This window comes from Diorhabda sublineata, chromosome 11 (genome assembly GCF_026230105.1).
Source record: "Diorhabda sublineata isolate icDioSubl1.1 chromosome 11, icDioSubl1.1, whole genome shotgun sequence".
Classification (NCBI taxonomy): domain Eukaryota; kingdom Metazoa; phylum Arthropoda; class Insecta; order Coleoptera; family Chrysomelidae; genus Diorhabda; species Diorhabda sublineata.
In genome coordinates, this window is record NC_079484.1 from 2,455,581 (window position 1) to 2,475,855 (window position 20,275).

Genomic DNA, 20,275 nt, shown 5'->3' on the forward strand with positions numbered 1-20,275 from the left:
AAATACGATTCGGTTCTTGGGCACTAAAAAAATTCGAATGTTCGTAAATTTATTCTTTACACAAAAAGTTCTCATTTGATCTGTCAAATATTCAATATGATTGCACAAGAAAACATTCGGGGTCGGGTAAAATGGACGAAATACCAAATTTGTAAGTTAATTATGACTTTTATGATAAATTTTTGTATATTTCGTATACTGGTGTTCACTGATCACATTTATTAGAAATTTTTGAATTCGAATAACACAATTTCATATTTACACATTCACATTTACATATTTAAAACTAAAACATTATTAAAAATATAATTGTTGGCTTTGGGTATACAAAGAAATAATTAGAAAAAGCCGCCGATTCATTTAATGATACATATCTTGATAGAATACCTGATATTTCCAAGTCAACAGTATCTTGAAATTCTAGGAATATTCCTAGTGGTTTATAATAAGAAAAAGGCAATAAAAACCGATAAATTCGATATCAAAACTTGCACTATATGTAGTAAGAGATTTTGAAGAAGATTACAACTTTATAGTGCATAATTACACCAAGTATTAAACGATTTCAATTTGGCAAAACAAATGGATTTGTAAATCGACATTATTAATTGGATAATAATCGATATTTGATGGAAAAATTCGTATACAAAACCCATAAAAACCGTACGTTTGGTGTGGACCCTTTCGATAGTCGTAGAATTAATGTTGTGGGCACAAAAAATTCGTACATTTTTAGAGAACTTAGCAAATAAAGTAGACGTCGACTAAAGTTATTAATCGAAATATATAAACAACATTCTAAAGGAATACACGGCACCCAAACATTCTGAGAATCACCAAAAGAAACAAAAATGAAAACTTAGAAGTCTCAGTCAGGACCCGCCACCTCAAAAGTGTTTGGCGGGTCGTTCTTCAACATTAATTTGTCCTTGCATTGCAAACCAGTAAAAATGTCACCGGATATATAAACTACAAACGCTAATTGTTGAAAACTTTCAAAAGAAATCACGCAAATGCAATTTAGCGTGCCGCCGTGTGGATTTCTATATAAATCTAATCGGTTGCTGAGATAAAGTTTTCAGAGTACATTTTGTCGATTTTGGAATCGAGCCAAGCGTTCTTTAACCAAAACGTATGGAAACTTCTAACGTACAAAAGAAGTTTAAGATTTTCCTCGCGAATAGAAATTAATTAAATCGACATTTTGTAAATGAGGCACGCGCATACAAAATGGCTGTACGAAATCCAACGCAACTGTCATAATAAAATAATTATTCAGTTACTACTCTAGTAATTACAGCAGATGTACTAGTTCAATTACCAGAATTTGTTTGGGGTTGTGTCTACTGTATTTTGAATGAAAAGAAAAATAAATCCTTGTAGCAAAGCATAAATAAGTGATGCAGCGATAACACGGTCAAGGTCGAAACCCACTAGCTTCACGCCACGCCACGCCACGTATCGAATAATCGTGTATATGTTTTTCCATTTAATTTAATTGTATGTGCACACGCCACTCGACGCCACGCCATCCTACGTGGGATGTTTGTGGGAAATTTTTATCGAATTGGGTTCATATTGAAATTTGATTCGAAATGCAACAAAACTTTTTCGTTTTTTATATAATACGTGTTACAAATCTGTACATCTGTGCATTTTTTTCTCAAAATTAAGTTTTATTAGTCTGTTCTTTTCCCAGCAATGTTTTTTATATTTTCTAATTGAAATTTTCACGTTGGGGAACAGAAAAAAGTAACAGAGAGTTAGTTTTGGAAAATATAATACAGGGTCGGAGAAAAACTGAAGTTTTATTAGTTTCTAAATATATAATAGAGCTTTTCTGTAAATGTATGGATTAGTTAGTTTTCCGTTATTATTATTAAACTTGATGGTTGTTCTTCGCCTCGTAAACTAAGTTAGGTTATGGTAATATATTTCACTCTAAAGTTTGCTATTCATAATGACTAGTTTCTCGGAATCTATTATTATAGTTTGTCCTTTACCTTTAGTTGGCGACAACCAAAGAAGCATTTCGCGTACGAAATTCAGGAATAAACAAAAACAATCTAGTTCGCTTACACCAGGAGTTAGTACACATCCGACGATAAGAAATTGGAATCAAGACGTTGTTAATTACACAGATTGTTTCGGGACTTGACGCAAAAAATTTTAGATCGTTGTACGTGCAAAGGAAAATCGTTCGCCATAAAGAGACATTCTGAAAAAAATTATCGTAAATTGTAATTATTTGTTGATAATACTATAACTCGTATCAGCTTTATTTTCACGTAATTCCCCTTTGAATAATTCAAATTCTATATAATTTTGATCTGCAAATGATGTATATTTCTAATCGCCTCTATCGATTCCAGCTCCGGCTTTATCTAACCCGACATTCAACGATGAGGATCTTACGAATAGTATCGAAGAAGAAAACGATGAAGGGGAAGAGGAAGATGAAGATGATACTCTAGTATTAGATGAGGACGATTTTACGACACATGGATTAGAGAGATTGAGTTCGGCAGCGACTTGTCTTGTGGCTGGAATCGAATATACTCACGGTCAACAGGTAAGTAACTTACATTTCGAAACATATATTTTTAGAGTCTAATATAAAATTAATGTAAAATTAGTCAACTATATTGTTGGTATATGGAAACATTCGAAATAATTATGCTTAGGTTTGAAACAGACAATAAAATACAATGAATAACCAATTTAAATGATAATATTTTGAAATTAAGAAGATTAGGTTAGGTTATAATTCAATAAGTGACGTTTGACTGATAGCCCCGCTTGATTGACAGAATAAATGACCAATTCGAATGATAATATTTGAAAATAAGAAGATTAGGTTAGGTTATAATTCAATAAGTGACGTTTGACTGATAGCCCCGCTTGATTGACAGAATAAAAGTCCAATTTAAATGATAATATTTTGAAATTAAGAAGATTAGGTTAGGTTATAATTCAATAAGTGACGTTTGACTGATAGCCCCGCTTGATTGACAGAATAAAAGTCCAATTTAAATGATAATATTTTGAAATTAAGAAGATTAGGTTAGGTTATAATTCAATAAGTGACGTTTGACTGACAGCCCCGCTTGATTGACAAAATAAATGACCAATTCGAATGATAATATTTGAAAATAAGAAGATTAGGTTAGGTTATAATTCAATAAGTGACGTTTGACTGATAGCCCCGCTTGATTGACAGAATAAAAATCCAATTTAAATGATAATATTTTGAAATTAAGAAGATTAGGTTAGGTTATAATTCAATAAGTGACGTTTGACTGACAGCCCCGCTTGATTGACAAAATAAATGACCAATTCGAATGATAATATTTGAAAATAAGAAGATTAGGTTAGGTTATAATTCAATAAGTGACGTTTGACTGACAGCCCCGCTTGATTGACAAAATAAATGACCAATTCGAATGATAATATTTGAAAATAAGAAGATTAGGTTAGGTTATAATTCAATAAGTGACGTTTGACTGATAGCCCCGCTTGATTGACAGAATAAAAGTCCAATTTAAATGATAATATTTTGAAATTAAGAAGATTAGGTTAGGTTATAATTCAATAAGTGACGTTTGACTGATAGCCCCGCTTGATTGACAGAATAAAAGTCCAATTTAAATGATAATATTTTGAAATTAAGAAGATTAGGTTAGGTTATAATTCAATAAGTGACGTTTGACTGATAGCCCCGCTTGATTGACAGAATAAAAGTCCAATTTAAATGATAATATTTTGAAATTAAGAAGATTAGGTTAGGTTATAATTCAATAAGTGACGTTTGACTGACAGCCCCGCTTGATTGACAGAATAAATGACCAATTCGAATGATAATATTTGAAAATAAGAAGATTAGGTTAGGTTATAATTCAATAAGTGACGTTTGACTGACAGCCCCGCTTGATTGACACACTAAAAGTCCAATTTAAATGATAACATTTGAAAGTAAGAAGATTAGGTTAGGTTATAATTCAATAAGTGACGTTTGACTGACAGCCCCGCTTGATTGACAGAATAAAAATCCAATTTAAATGATAATATTTTGAAAATAAGAAGATTAGGTTAGGTTATAATTCAATAAGTGACGTTTGACTGATAGCCCCGCTTGATTGACAGAATAAAAGTCCAACTTAAATGATAATATTTTGAAAATAAGAAGATTAGGTTAGGTTATAATTCAATAAGTGACGTTTGACTGATAGCCCCGCTTGATTGACAGACTAAAAGTCCAATTTAAATGATAATATTTTGAAAATAAGAAGATTAGGTTAGGTTATAATTCAATAAGTGACGTTTGACTGATAGCCCCGCTTGATTGACAGAATAAAAGTCCAACTTAAATGATAATATTTTGAAAATAAGAAGATTAGGTTAGGTTATAATTCAATAAGTGACGTTTGACTGATAGCCCCGCTTGATTGACAGACTAAAAGTCCAATTTAAATGATAATATTTTGAAAATAAGAAGATTAGGTTAGGTTATAATTCAATAAGTGACGTTTGACTGATAGCCCCGCTTGATTGACAGAATAAAAGTCCAACTTAAATGATAATATTTTGAAAATAAGAAGATTAGGTTAGGTTATAATTCAATAAGTGACGTTTGACTGATAGCCCCGCTTGATTGACAGACTAAAAGTCCAATTTAAATGATAATATTTTGAAAATAAGAAGATTAGGTTAGGTTATAATTCAATAAGTGACGTTTGACTGATAGCCCCGCTTGATTGACAGAATAAAAGTCCAACTTAAATGATAATATTTTGAAAATAAGAAGATTAGGTTAGGTTATAATTCAATAAGTGACGTTTGACTGATAGCCCCGCTTGATTGACAGACTAAAAGTCCAATTTAAATGATAATATTTTGAAAATAAGAAGATTAGGTTAGGTTATAATTCAATAAGTGACGTTTGACTGATAGCCCCGCTTGATTGACAGAATAAAAGTCCAACTTAAATGATAATATTTTGAAAATAAGAAGATTAGGTTAGGTTATAATTCAATAAGTGACGTTTGACTGATAGCCCCGCTTGATTGACAGACTAAAAGTCCAATTTAAATGATAATATTTTGAAAATAAGAAGATTAGGTTAGGTTATAATTCAATAAGTGACGTTTGACTGATAGCCCCGCTTGATTGACAGAATAAAAGTCCAACTTAAATGATAATATTTTGAAAATAAGAAGATTAGGTTAGGTTATAATTCAATAAGTGACGTTTGACTGATAGCCCCGCTTGATTGACAGACTAAAAGTCCAATTTAAATGATAATATTTTGAAAATAAGAAGATTAGGTTAGGTTATAATTCAATAAGTGACGTTTGACTGATAGCCCCGCTTGATTGACAGACTAAAAGTCCAATTTAAATGATAATATTTTGAAAATAAGAAGATTAGGTTAGGTTATAATTCAATAATTGAGGTTTGACTCCGCTTTGTTAAAACCGAGTCCTAGAATTTACTATTCTCGAATTTTCAAGATGTGGAGGTAAAAAACTTCCTGACATATCAATATAGCGTGCTAAGATGACAAAGTAAATGTTCATTTTTCAAATATTAGTTTGTATACAATCATTTTATTTCATTAAAGGTATTTAGAAATATTAATACTGTCCACAAACTTATTTTCCATCTTAAAGTACTGACCTTCCACAACTCGTTTTATACTAGTTACAAAGAACGTGTTTTTATTGGTTCTTTTGCGTGGAAAATCTACATTAAATCAAATTATATTTCAAATTACAACGTCTAAATATTAATTATGAATCCCGTTGTTGATTTATTACTCAAAAATATGTTTACCAACTGCAATCGTTTTTAAATTTTTAATACGAGAACGATGAAAAGCGAATTGTCGTTTGGATAATGAAATACAAAACAAACAAAAACGAAGAAAATGAAAATGAACGATCGTCTGAAGTTGAGGAGGCTCATGCTGAAATTTTGAATTTACTACCCAAATATTTGACATAATCTGTTCGTTCTTAGTTGATTTTGAATTTGATAAATTAGTCAACTCGATCTAACCAATTGTACTAATCGAAATCATCATATAATCTCGCGATTCTGTTACAAAAATCACGCATCAACACTTGAATTTCCTTTTTTAAAAAAAAATAGGAAAAATCTTTCACGTCTCCGTCAAAAATTTCACGCACTGTTTGGATGGGGATTAAGACCGTTCGGTTGGATCTGGTGAAAGCAAATCGTGTTTGCCAGGAGCGTAATATCGTCATGAACTACTGAGAAGGGATTTTAATAAGAACCACAGAAATAAGAAAGATTTGGGAACTCTTCCTTATGATTTCATTCATTAATTCTTTATTCTCTACGTTCAGTACTAGAGCTGCATCAGTCTAAGTCTAAGAAAGTCTAAAAAAGAGTTTTCGAGATCGCGGAACACGAATTTATTAGAGAAAAGGCCTGGTGTCCATAGTGGACGTCGTCTACTGGAGTCCCGTTACGAAAAATGATTGAAAAACAATTCTATGTTAATTTTTTTTCCTGTTTCTCCATTTTCGATGCATCCCAATTCATATTATTCGTCTGCAGCTTCTTTGGCAGAACAATTTTCAATATCTGTACAATTAATGCCTGTACAATTTTTTCAAACAACACTGCAGTTTCAACCACGATTCCTGCATATCCGAGTGCTGCGCCAAAAACGATTTTGCTTTTATAAAATATCATATACATCGTACATCATATGGATCCCATCCCCAATCAGAGATATTCCGAGGTATCAACCTTAAAACTTGATGACTAAAATTTTTTTTCTAAAATTTCAGCTAGAAAATTGAAATTCTGTCATTTTCGAGCATTCGCCTGATCTAACATAACCTAACCTATTCTAACCTAACCTAACCTAACCTTACCTAACATAAACTAACCTAACCTAACCTAAACTAATCTAACCTAACCTAACCTTGGACTGAGGAAAATTTGTTATAGGAACCCATCTTCATTTCAACGAGCAATCACCTCATGAATTTTGTAGCATGAATTTAGAAACTCCTTGTGTATATTTTACCAATTCCATAATGAATTTCCCTAGGAGAAGACTTATAAACCAGGACTCCTCGTACCAGATACTTCTCAGTCGTGATATTCAAACTCAGTGATATCGAAAACCCCTAGGATATATGTATTTGGCCAATTTCATAGCAAATGTCTAAGGGAATCCAGTGCACGACGAAGAAGGCGTCTATTCTGAGCACCAGGTATCTCTCAGTGGTAATATTCATACTCAGTGATCTCGAAAACCCATAGGATATATGTATTTGGGCAATTTCAGAGCTAATGTCTAGAGGAATCCAGTACACGACGAAGATGGCGTCCATTCTGAGTACCAGGTATCACCCAGTCGTAATATTCATGCTCAGTGATCTCGAAAGCCCCTAGGATATATGTATTTAGCCAATTTCATAACAAACATCTAGGGGAATCTAGTGCACGACGAAGAAGGCGTCCATTCTGAGCACCAGGTACCTTTCAGTCGTAATATTCATGCTCAGTGATCTCGAAAACCACTAGGATATATGTATTTGGCCAATTTCATAACAAATGTCTAGGGGAATCCAGTACACGACGAAGAAGGCGTCCATTCTGAGCACCAGGTACCTTTCAGTCGTAATAATCATGCTCAGGATCTCGAAAACCCATAGGATATATGTATTTGGCCAATTTCATAGCTAATGTCTAGGGGAATCCAGTACACGACGAAAAAGGCGTCCATTCTGAGCACCAGGTACCTTTCAGTCGTAATATTCATGCTCAGTGATCTCGAAAACCACTAGGATATATGTATTTGGCCAATTTCATAACAAATGTCTAGGGGAATCCAGTACACGACGAAGAAGGCGTCCATTCTGAGCACCAGGTACCTTTCAGTCGTAATATTCATGCTCAGTGATCTCGAAAACCACTAGGATATATGTATTTGGCCAATTTCATAACAAATGTCTAGGGGAATCCAGTACACGACGAAGAAGGCGTCCATTCTGAGCACCAGGTACCTTTCAGTCGTAATATTCATGCTCAGTGATCTCGAAAACCACTAGGATATATGTATTTGGCCAATTTCATAACAAATGTCTAGGGGAATCCAGTACACGACGAAGAAGGCGTCCATTCTGAGCACCAGGTACCTTTCAGTCGTAATATTCATGCTCAGTGATCTCGAAAACCCCTTGGATATATGTATTTGGCAATTTCATAGCTAATGTGTAGGGGAATCCAGTACACGACGAAGAAGGCGTCCATTCTGAGCACCAGGTACCTCTCAGTCGTAATAATCATGCTCAGGATCTCGAAAACCACTATGATATATGTATTTGGCCAATTTCATAACAAATGTCTAGGGGAGTCCAGTACACGACGAAGAAGGCGTCCATTCTAAGCACCAGGTACTTCTCAGTCGTAATAATCATGCTCAGCGATCTCGAAAACCCTTAGGATATATGTATTTGGGCAATTTCATAGCTAATGTCTAGGGAAATCCAGTACACGACGAAAAAGGCGTCCATTCTAAGCACCAGGTACCTCGTAGACCTCCGAGTAGTAAAATCAAATATTCATCATTATCCCCCAGTAGAGGAAAGGGAACCTGTCGTCGTCTAATTTTGTTTCCTCCTGTTTTTCGCTGTTTCTGTAGCCTCTTTCCATGGTAATTTTATCTATCACATTTCTTTCTCCATGTTCGTGCAGGTCTGCTTCTTTTTCTTTTACTTGTTGTAGAATAATCTGGTTATGTTTGCCGCTGGTTTCCGTAGTGTATCCATCTTCTTGGATCTTTGGTGTCCGTGTTCAGTTCAATTGGTTTCAATTCATTACGTAGCCTGCAAGTGATTTCTATTTGTTGTTAATTCCAGTTGATTCCTGGTTTTAATCTATCTACAGTTATTGGTTATAACGAAATAATTTCGGTATTATTGATAAATGTTCGAAGATTAAACCATTGCGAAAGCAGCAGAAGTTCATGAGGGCGAATACTAAATTGGAAAAGTTTGTCTTTAGTTCATCAATTATTTAAAGATCCTCGCTATATCGGGAAACTTGAAAGTATCAATAATTGAATTTTGTACTCAACTTTATCAAAGTTTTTATGCTCCATCAATAATTTTGATCGTTTCCCACTAGGTGTCTTACTAATTCCTTCTAGCCCGACTCTGTACGACCGAAAAGAAATAAAAGACGCGAAAATAAACGTGAAGCTCGACAGCCAGAGGGAATGTCGCCGCTAACATTTGTTCACTAGTTGTGAGAAACTCATTACAGTAATTAGAGAGCCAGGAAAATTATAACTGGAAACCGAGAACAATTGTTCTTGCAACCAAGCCAAAAAAATATATTTTCCAGTGAAAAAATGCGCTCGTTAACTTATTGTTATTGAAAATTCATTATTTGAAGGGGCACTTGAAGAATGTTTTTTCAATTAGCACGGGGAAATAATAAAAAAAATGTTTTTTGTTTCTGTCAGTTGTCAAAACTTAATCACAATTCATAGAATAACCTTCATAGAAAATATGTGATGCTAAAGAACACCTATCGGGATATAATTCGCTTTGGTAATAGGTTATTCGATTGGTGAGGGACTTCTTAGGGACAACACACGTCATAGATAACATATTAATCACATTAATCACCGGATCTAGACCCCAGCGACTTTTTACAATTTCTAGAAGGATATTTTCAGCATACGAAGACGTTATTGAATATCTAATGTCTTGTTCTTTTGTCAGGTCAGAAACTTGTCAAATAACTCTCGTAGTTTCCAAAATAACCATGGTTTTTTGTTGAAAGAACATGCAGTAAACATTTCACGACTATCACGGTTGAAATGTTTGAAGCAATTCGATTATTCATTATTGAAATACTTCATTCTGGTCAATTTGATTGAGATAAAATTTGAGGTTAGGAATTTGTTTACTTTTACTGTTTACAGAAAACTGCACGTAATTTCTTGCACGTTTTATTGCACTATGTGAAGCCGCCTTTATGGACGTCATTGTCAAAATCATGTAAATAGTCGATTAAACTTTTAATGCCACCTGGCGGAATTCCCACATACCGAATTCTTTTCTATTTCAACTTTATTATTTCAAATGATTCTTTCAATTTAAGTCAGTTAGTAAACAATTTAAATCCGTCGACGAACGCTTAGTCAAAACATAAATATTAAAATGGGGTTTTGAATTTGAAAAAATGTAAATTTTAAATTGTGTATAGTGTATATTTTGAGATTTAACGAAACTATAGAAATTCTGAGCAAGTTTTGAACACTTGCAACTGGTATTTGATAAGAAAAGGTCCTTCGCGAGCTGGTACATCGAATTCCAGAGTAAAATGGTTACCGCTGCTGATGAGGCACTTGCCAGGAGAAACTGTTCCGGACTACTGAGATTGGATACACAATATTAACGAAATAGATAAAGAAATTCATCAATTTTTAAGCTGTAGAAGCGTTAATATATTAATGAAGGTCATCATTTTCCTTAAGAGTATAAAGCGGGGGATTTCAATGTATGTGATGGTAAACATCGATTCTAAATGCAAACGGATCTGTAGGTTGTAGTAAACCCAGTTGTCACAAACAATTGATTATTGTTAACAAGTAGACGTATTAATTGCAAAATAAACAAGCGACCGATCGTGCTTTGTAGCATTGTTCAAAGCCGGAAATTGCGCTTCTCTTTGTAAAACTTGCCGTATTCTGATTGGAGGAATACGTAATGGCCAAATTGCATCGGATTATCTTCTAGTTATTCATTTTATCGCCGTTAATTATTTAGAGATCGAGATAAACATTCCATCTCAATTACTTCTCGAATAAAACTTGATTGTTATTATAAATATACATGGGTCGCCCGAAAAATTTCCGGACAAAGAACGTAGCTTCATATCTAATCTATACACTCGCTCTAACCTTTTCAAATCTTGAGTGAAAAATTGGTAGCACTGAAATCGTTTCAAAAAAATCTCCCAGAAAGGTAAAGCGACATCTGTACAAAACAATAATAAAACCAACAGTGAGCGTGGATACTTAACAAAACGGGGACCGATAGTTGAGGTAAAAAAGAAGAAGAATTATGGTTGAGAAGAGCAAATAACGAAATAGATGAGCAGAACCAAGCGAAATAAAAAGATGTAAAAGAATAGAGGTTAGAATGCCAGATTTAGAGCAACAAAAAAAATGATGTACATAGGACAAGAAAGATCAAGAAAAAAATGAAGACCATGGAAAAGATGGTACGAAAAAATGATGGGGAGACTTAAGAGAAAGGATTCGGAACTGAAAAACGGAAGGAAAGAAACAAGTAACAGTGGAAGGGAAAAACTTTTCAAGTTATAAGTCTGCGTCTAGTACCTTCATCTGATGAGAATCACCAGTGAATGAAACTTTATTTTAAGAAACAGGGAGTGGTTGATAAACCATGAAACTTCGTTGTTAAATGGAAAACGGAAGGAAAGAAACAAGTAACAGTGGAAGGGAAAAACTTTTCAAGTTATAAGTCTGCGTCTAGTACCTTCATCTGATGAGAATCACCAGTGAATGAAACTTTATTTTAAGAAACAGGGAGTGGTTGATAAACCATGAAACTTCGTTGTTAAATGGAAAACGGAAGGAAAGAAACAAGTAACAGTGGAAGGGAAAAACTTTTCAAGTTATAAGTCTGCGTCTAGTACCTTCATCTGATGAGAATCACCAGTGAATGAAACTTTATTTTAAGTAACAGGGAGTGGTTGATAAACCATGAAACTTCGTTGTTAAATGGAAAACGGAAGGAAAGAAACAAGTAACAGTGGAAGGGAAATACTTTTCAAGTTATAAGTCTGCGTCTAGTACCTTCATCTGATGAGAATCACCAGTGAATGAAACTTTATTTTAAGAAACAGGGAGTGGTTGATAAACCATGAAACTTCGTTGTTAAATGGAAAACGGAAGGAAAGAAACAAGTAACAGTGGAAGGGAAAAACTTTTCAAGTTATAAGTCTGCGTCTAGTACCTTCATCTGATGAGAATCACCAGTGAATGAAACTTTATTTTAAGAAACAGGGAGTGGTTGATAAACCATGAAACTTCGTTGTTAAATGGAAAACGGAAGGAAAGAAACAAGTAACAGTGGAAGGGAAAAACTTTTCAAGTTATAAGTCTGCGTCTAGTACCTTCATCTGATGAGAATCACCAGTGAATGAAACTTTATTTTAAGTAACAGGGAGTGGTTGATAAACCATGAAACTTCGTTGTTAAATGGAAAACGGAAGGAAAGAAACAAGTAACAGTGGAAGGGAAAAACTTTTCAAGTTATAAGTCTGCGTCTAGTACCTTCATCTGATGAGAATCACCAGTGAATGAAACTTTATTTTAAGCAACAGGGAGTGGTTGATAAACCATGAAACTTCGTTGTTAAATGGAAAACGGAAGGAAAGAAACAAGTAACAGTGGAAGGGAAAAACTTTTCAAGTTATAAGTCTGCGTCTAGTACCTTCATCTGATGAGAATCACCAGTGAATGAAACTTTATTTTAAGAAACAGGGAGTGGTTGATAAACCATGAAACTTCGTTGTTAAATGGAAAACGGAAGGAAAGAAACAAGTAACAGTGGAAGGGAAAAAGCTTTCAAGCTTTAAGTGTAGTACCTTCATCTGATGAGAATCACCAGTGAATGAAACTTTATTTTAAGCAACAGGGAGTGGTTGATAAACCATGAAACTTCGTTGTTAAATGGAAAACGGAAGGAAAGAAACAAGTAACAGTGGAAGGGAAAAACTTTTCAAGTTATAAGTCTGCGTCTAGTACCTTCATCTGATGAGAATCACCAGTGAATGAAACTTTATTTTAAGCAACAGGGAGTGGTTGATAAACCATGAAACTTCGTTGTTAAATTGAAAACGGAAGGAAAGAAACAAGTAACAGTGGAAGGGAAAAACTTTTCAAGTTATAAGTCTGCGTCTAGTACCTTCATCTGATGAGAATCACCAGTGAATGAAACTTTATTTTAAGAAACAGGGAGTGGTTGATAAACCATGAAACTTCGTTGTTAAATGGAAAACGGAAGGAAAGAAACAAGTAACAGTGGAAGGGAAAAACTTTTAAAGTTATAAGTCTGCGTCTAGTACCTTCATCTGATGAGAATCACCAGTGAATGAAACTTTATTTTAAGAAACAGGGAGTGGTTGATAAACCATGAAACTTCGTTGTTAAATGGAAAACGGAAGGAAAGAAACAAGTAACAGTGGAAGGGAAAAACTTTTAAAGTTATAAGTCTGCGTCTAGTACCTTCATCTGATGAGAATCACCAGTGAATGAAACTTTATTTTAAGAAACAGGGAGTGGTTGATAAACCATGAAACTTCGTTGTTAAATGGAAAACGGAAGGAAAGAAACAAGTAACAGTGGAAGGGAAAAACTTTTCAAGTTATAAGTCTGCGTCTAGTACCTTCATCTGATGAGAATCACCAGTGAATGAAACTTTATTTTAAGCAACAGGGAGTGGTTGATAAACCATGAAACTTCGTTGTTAAATGGAAAACGGAAGGAAAGAAACTAGTAACAGTGGAAGGGAAAAACTTTTCAAGTTATAAGTCTGCGTCTAGTACCTTCATCTGATGAGAATCACCAGTGAATGAAACTTTATTTTAAGCAACAGGGAGTGGTTGATAAACCATGAAACTTCGTTGTTAAATGGAAAACGGAAGGAAAGAAACTAGTAACAGTGGAAGGGAAAAACTTTTCAAGTTATAAGTCTGCGTCTAGTACCTTCATCTGATGAGAATCACCAGTGAATGAAACTTTATTTTAAGCAACAGGGAGTGGTTGATAAACCATGAAACTTCGTTGTTAAATGGAAAACGGAAGGAAAGAAACAAGTAACAGTGGAAGGGAAAAACTTTTCAAGTTATAAGTCTGCGTCTAGTACCTTCATCTGATGAGAATCACCAGTGAATGAAACTTTATTTTAAGCAACAGGGAGTGGTTGATAAACCATGAAACTTCGTTGTTAAATGGAAAACGGAAGGAAAGAAACAAGTAACAGTGGAAGGGAAAAACTTTTCAAGTTATAAGTCTGCGTCTAGTACCTTCATCTGATGAGAATCACCAGTGAATGAAACTTTATTTTAAGCAACAGGGAGTGGTTGATAAACCATGAAACTTCGTTGTTAAATGGAAAACGGAAGGAAAGAAACAAGTAACAGTGGAAGGGAAAAACTTTTCAAGTTATAAGTCTGCGTCTAGTACCTTCATCTGATGAGAATCACCAGTGAATGAAACTTTATTTTAAGCAACAGGGAGTGGTTGATAAACCATGAAACTTCGTTGTTAAATGGAAAACGGAAGGAAAGAAACAAGTAACAGTGGAAGGGAAAAACTTTTCAAGTTATAAGTCTGCGTCTAGTACCTTCATCTGATGAGAATCACCAGTGAATGAAACTTTAGTTTAAGAAACAGGGGATGGTTGATATCTTCAAGTTAAGATTAGAAACTTTGTTATTGAAGATAATATTTCAATTCTTCTTTAATTATTCGCAATGTTCACGGATTATATCGAGAAAGGACACCCCAAAATATTAAAACTAAACAAAAACGTTTGTCGCTTTGATAGAAATGATACTAAATTTATTCTTCTCGCTCATCTGTTAAAAACGTGGTCCAAAAAACATATTCAATCTAATGGTTCGACTCTCTTCTACTCATTAATGAGAAAAATTACATATAAATTTGATTTATGGATCCACGAACTGTTAGAAAAAAAAAAGGCAATGATAAGGAAGATTCTGACTCACGCAAGGAAAATATCATAAATGTGCGCTGGAAATAAATCAAAAAAAGGGAATGTGATAAATGTTTTATGAGACGCTCTCTGTTATCGGCTTATCTATTTCACTTTACGTTCCATACAGTTCGGCAAACAGAAATTATTCAATAGAAAATTATACAGATCATCAGAAATAATTGTATAACGGTATCTTTGAGCCTTATTAATGATAATATTTTCTTGATTACGTTGAATCTAATAAAAAATACACAATATCGATTATTAGGTAAAACCAATGACTGGGATAACCTACAGGGGCTGAGACACTCTCCTGAGAAGCCATAACCGAAGAAGATTTGCCTACGAATACTGGAAGGAGTCCTATTAAGGCACTGCCGCTTCAATGAAGACCTGAAGATGCTAGAATCAGCAGATAATACGCCTCGTAACTTCAGACCACTACACCTGGTAGCGTATGGAGTGGAAGATGCAGATTTCTACCAGCTGGAGTGAGATTGATAGATCCACTACAAATATTGGGTTTTCCAGGATCGTAGTAAGAAAGGGGGACAAAATAAATCCTAATGCAGCGAATCCAGAAGCTTTAATTAACTCTATCACAATATAAAATCTTAATAACTCAAATAACTATAACCAAATACTATTTTTAAATTAATATATGCGAAAATTGTTCGTTCTGTATTCATTTATATACCGAAAGCTGCGTTTTGAGTGTTCCATGTAGTGAAAGTGACAGTTCCGTACTGCAAAACGCTTTCGGGACGTTCTGCAGTTACTCTGGAGTGACGCTAGCCACCTCAATGTTGACAGTTGACAGTTTATTTTCGATGATTTTGCATAACCTTAAATTTTTAATTGTGTGAAATTATTTGTTTAATCCGAAGTTTTGTCTAAATTAATGAATAGGAATGAATGATGATGGAAAATACGAACCAATCAACAAATTCTATCGAAGACACAAACACATCTACAGAGAGAATTAAAAGTTTTCGTAGCCCCACATTGAAATCAAAGTGTCGCCAAGAATATATTTTCTTTGGTTTCGACTGTAGATAGTAGCGATGTACCGGGTGTCCCAATAAGAATTACTCTCGGCCATAACTCGGGACCAGTTTATAGTACAGCTTCGGGAAAAAAAAATTTCTAACAAAAGTGACCTCGAGAAAAACCTGGAAATTATTTACAGAGTTGTAGATCCACCGCCAGAGGGCGTAATTTAATACCAAAAATTATAAAATGAATAATTAACAAATTTTGCCTAATTAAGATGCATTTAAACTATGATTATCGTATTTTTCAAGAAATTCAGCGTATATTTGATTTCACAAGTTTTAGTCTATCTCTTCAAATAAGACGTGGGGGGAAGCGGGAACTTTATTATGTAAAAACGCCTGTAAGTCCAGTTCTACTTAACCTATCTATGCAAACTTAGTTTTTTTGAAGAGAGCTCCTTTCTACCAATATAAGAGTTATAATTTCTAAACAACCTAATGAGTAACGTACACGCTAGAGGGCGCTATTTATTTATTTTTTTAAATCTAACTATCCTTGAAAAATATTGAATGGAAATATGCAGTTTTAATTGAGGAATATAAAAGTAGACCAAATTAGCAACAGAATAGCGAAAACCGCATGTCGATATCTTTTTCGTATTACGAGATATCTTAAGAAATGTGTAAATTTCAGGAATTTCCTTTTAAACATAAATTACTCCGGTTTGACTGAACGGATTTTAACATTTTTTGACTCCTCAAAATCGTCTTTCCTCGTTCTATTAATAATAGTTCCAATTTTAAAAAATAAAACAAAACAAAAAGATATGTCTTGTGTCAAAAACTAGGAATTATTATTCATACCAGTGGCAGAAACAGTTTGTACCGAATACATTGCTTTCATCAGATGGATTCCCAATCTAACTTAACCTAACCTAACTTAATCCTAACCTAACCTAACCTAACTTAATCCTAACCTAACCTAACCTAACCTAACCTAAACTTTACCTAACCTAACCTAACCTAAACTTTATTTAACCTAACCTAACCTAACCTAACTTAATCCTAACCTAACCTAACCTAACCTAAACTTTACCTAACCTAACCTAACCTAAACTTTATTTAACCTAACCTAACCTAACCTAACTTAATCCTAACCTAACCTAACCTAACCTAAACTTTATTTAACCTAACCTAACCTAACCTAACTTAATCCTAACCTAACCTAACCTAACTTAACCTAACCTAACTTAATCCTAACCTAACCTAACCTAACTTAATCCTAACCTAACCTAACCTAACCTAAACTTTACCTAACCTAACCTAACCTAAACTTTATTTAACCTAACCTAACCTAACCTAACTTAATCCTAACCTAACCTAACCTAACCTAAACTTTACCTAACCTAACCTAACCTAAACTTTATTTAACCTAACCTAACCTAACCTAACTTAATCCTAACCTAACCTAACCTAACCTAAACTTTATTTAACCTAACCTAACCTAACCTAACTTAATCCTAACCTAACCTAACCTAACCTAAACTTTACCTAACCTAACCTAACCTAAACTTTATTTAACCTAACCTAACCTAACCTAACTTAATCCTAACCTAACCTAAAACCTAACCTAACCTAAACCTTATTTAACCTAACCTAACCTAACCTAAATCTTATTTAACCTAACCTAATCTAACCTAAACCTTATTTAACCCAACCTAACTTAATCCTAACCTAACTTAACCTAACCTAACCTAACCTAAACTTTACCTAACCTAAACCTTATTTAACCTAACCTAAACTAAATTTAAATTCTCTATAGTAGTTTAAGAAACGTGTTGTATTATCGTAAACGTTTTATGATTTTAGAAAATTGACAACATTTTCCGATAACTAGTTATTGGCAGTTCGTGGACTGATTTGGAGACGCCAATAAGGAAAAGACGTTGTTTCATAAAAACTATTTGCATAATAATTGAAAATACAGCCCGTAAAACTTATACTGGTATAACCAGTTTTTATAATTCCTCCCCGTTAATTTTTCCATCGTTGCTTTCACCCGGAAAAGTTCAATTAATAATTCTCTCATAAAACATTTTACGCTTGAATAGTACTCAGGAATATTAAAAAGAATCCAACCGAGAATTATGCTTCTCCTTTATTCAACAATCCATTTTCTGCCTCCCATTTGCTCAAAAAGTCTTTCTATTCCAATGTCCTGACGGTCCCTTTTGGATTTTATTACAAATTAATTATATAAAAAATTTTTGTTGTTTGTCAAAAATGCAGTTGATGCAGTATTTGTATTTTGGGTATCTTGGGGCATTTTCAGTTTTGCTTGTTTCTCGTCCATATTTCACCGAAAAATAACTTTCTTTCGAATAAAACGTATAGTTAGTGTTTATAGTTGAATGATTAATTAGTTTGTCGATTGTACAATCGAGAGTAATCAATCAATCGATTGGATTTTCACGCTCGAATGCACGAGGCAACTGTGATAAAATATCGAAGATCAAAAAGTATTTAGAAGTTTATCAAATAGAATCAATCTTCAACTCTTTCAACGAATACTGTCGATGTTGGCGATGACGTCTAATAAATCTCGAGTTAACAAATAAATCATAATTTCAACACCGATTTTTATGGTTAATAATAAATTCGATTTGGTAAGAAACGTCAATTGTCATCTACTATAGAGTAATATTTTTGACATATGACAGTTGCTAATTTTCAAAACATTGATTTGAACGGATCAATCGCTTTTTCAGGTGTCGACCTCGAAATTTATTTTTCATCTTAGGATTTAAGAAGAAACCATTGGACTGTACGGCGGATGAGTCATCAATTCGATGTTTTAATTGTTCAAAAACGTTTTTGTTTGACGTCTGAGTAAACGAACGCTGGTGTACCGTTCAGAATTGATATTTGACAGATGACAATTTGCTATGAAGTGTTCCGTATTCAGCACAGGGCTGGGAAATGTTTTTCCGGACAGAATTCTTAAATATTTTTCGCAATATTTCAAGTAGGAATGCGTAAAATTTAAATGGAAAAATAAAGAGAATGTCAACAGTTGTTTGCGACACTCGTGCGTGATGTACTTTTGCGCACTCGTGGACAAAAGTACTCCACGTACGAGTATCATACAATATTTTATGTACGACCACATATATTTGTGACAAATTTTAGATATATTCAATGAGTACATTTTCCGTGTGACTTCTTGGCTTAACGGAAGTAAGTTTTGAGATACACTGCACGCAGTTTTTGTCAACTTTTGATAAAAGACAAAACACAAAAGGTAACTTGATTAATATACAAATAAAAAATGGATTATATTGATTATTTGGTGGTTAATAGAATCGTGTCGTGATTGGATGTGTATAAATTAAAAGATAATAGCTTTGGTTTATTACAATCAGGTTTAATCTAGTGTAATATCTCCGAAAAGTGGCGAACTGAAAGCGCGCCGTTTAAAACGAGTTTTAACGTTTATCTTCCCATTAAAATTTACTAATTTGTAACCAAAACACGTTTAATCACGATTTTTATAGGATAAACTTAACATAAGTCGTAAATTGTATGCTCTAATCGTAAAGTAATAAAACGACGAATTTAGAAATAGATATAACTCAATTTGTCAAAACAGATTTTTGGTTGCGCACACTACAATAAAAAGATACGAACGAAGATTTTTTTTTCCAAAAATTAGGTTGAAATTCGAACCTTTTCGGACAAATTTGCCTCGCCGCCATAATTTTTAAATCACCAAATACGTAGATGGTCCGAGAGATGGCGGTAGTTGCTGGGAAAAACCACTGTTGGTTGTTTAAGTCATCGTTATGTGGTACGGATACTTCTCTTGGTGAAAATGCTTCTTAGTTATCAGCAGTAAAAGATTTTGAACGAGGGCGTAAGAACTGCGAAGACCAGCATCGCAGTGGTCGACCAAATGAGTTAAAGACTCAAGAAAATCCACAAAGTGGTACTGGATGATCTTTAATTGAAAGTGCTCGAGCTAGCAGACATAGTTGGTATTCCAAAAAGTGCAGTACATCGTATATTAACTGAAAATTTGGATATGAGACAGCTGCGTGCAAGATGGATGCCGCGTTTGTTCACGATGGAACAAAAACAGCGTCGAGAAGATGTTTTCACCGAGTTTTTGGTGATGTTTCCAGATTTTTGCACCGTTTCATAATCATAGACCCATCACTTTACAGTGTAAACAAAAAAACAATGGACTGAAAAGGGAGGAGAACCAGCTCCAAAGAAGGCAAAGACCGTTCCATCTGCAGGCAAGATCATGGCGTCGTTTTTTTGGAATCCGCGTGGTATAAAAAGGAAAAAACATCAACGGCGAGTATTATGCAAACTTATTGCAACGTTTGAGCGACGAAATACGTCCGCTTTTCGCTGAGAAAGTTTTGTTCAATCTATACAAAGCACCAGATCACACATCTGCTATTGCAATGG

The 20,275-nt window shown here is 34.0% G+C and overlaps 1 protein-coding gene across 3 annotated transcripts in view; it reads left to right on the top strand.

The window, feature by feature from the left end:
* Positions 1-20,275, top strand: part of LOC130450092 (cysteine-rich motor neuron 1 protein) — a 153,112-nt gene that overhangs the window by 116,170 nt on the left and 16,667 nt on the right. For all 3 annotated transcript variants that reach the window (XM_056788288.1, XM_056788289.1, XM_056788290.1), the window contains exon 2: positions 2,373-2,572. In XM_056788288.1, the coding sequence (XP_056644266.1) occupies positions 2,373-2,572 (200 nt within the window). The remainder of the gene's footprint in view (positions 1-2,372; positions 2,573-20,275) is intronic.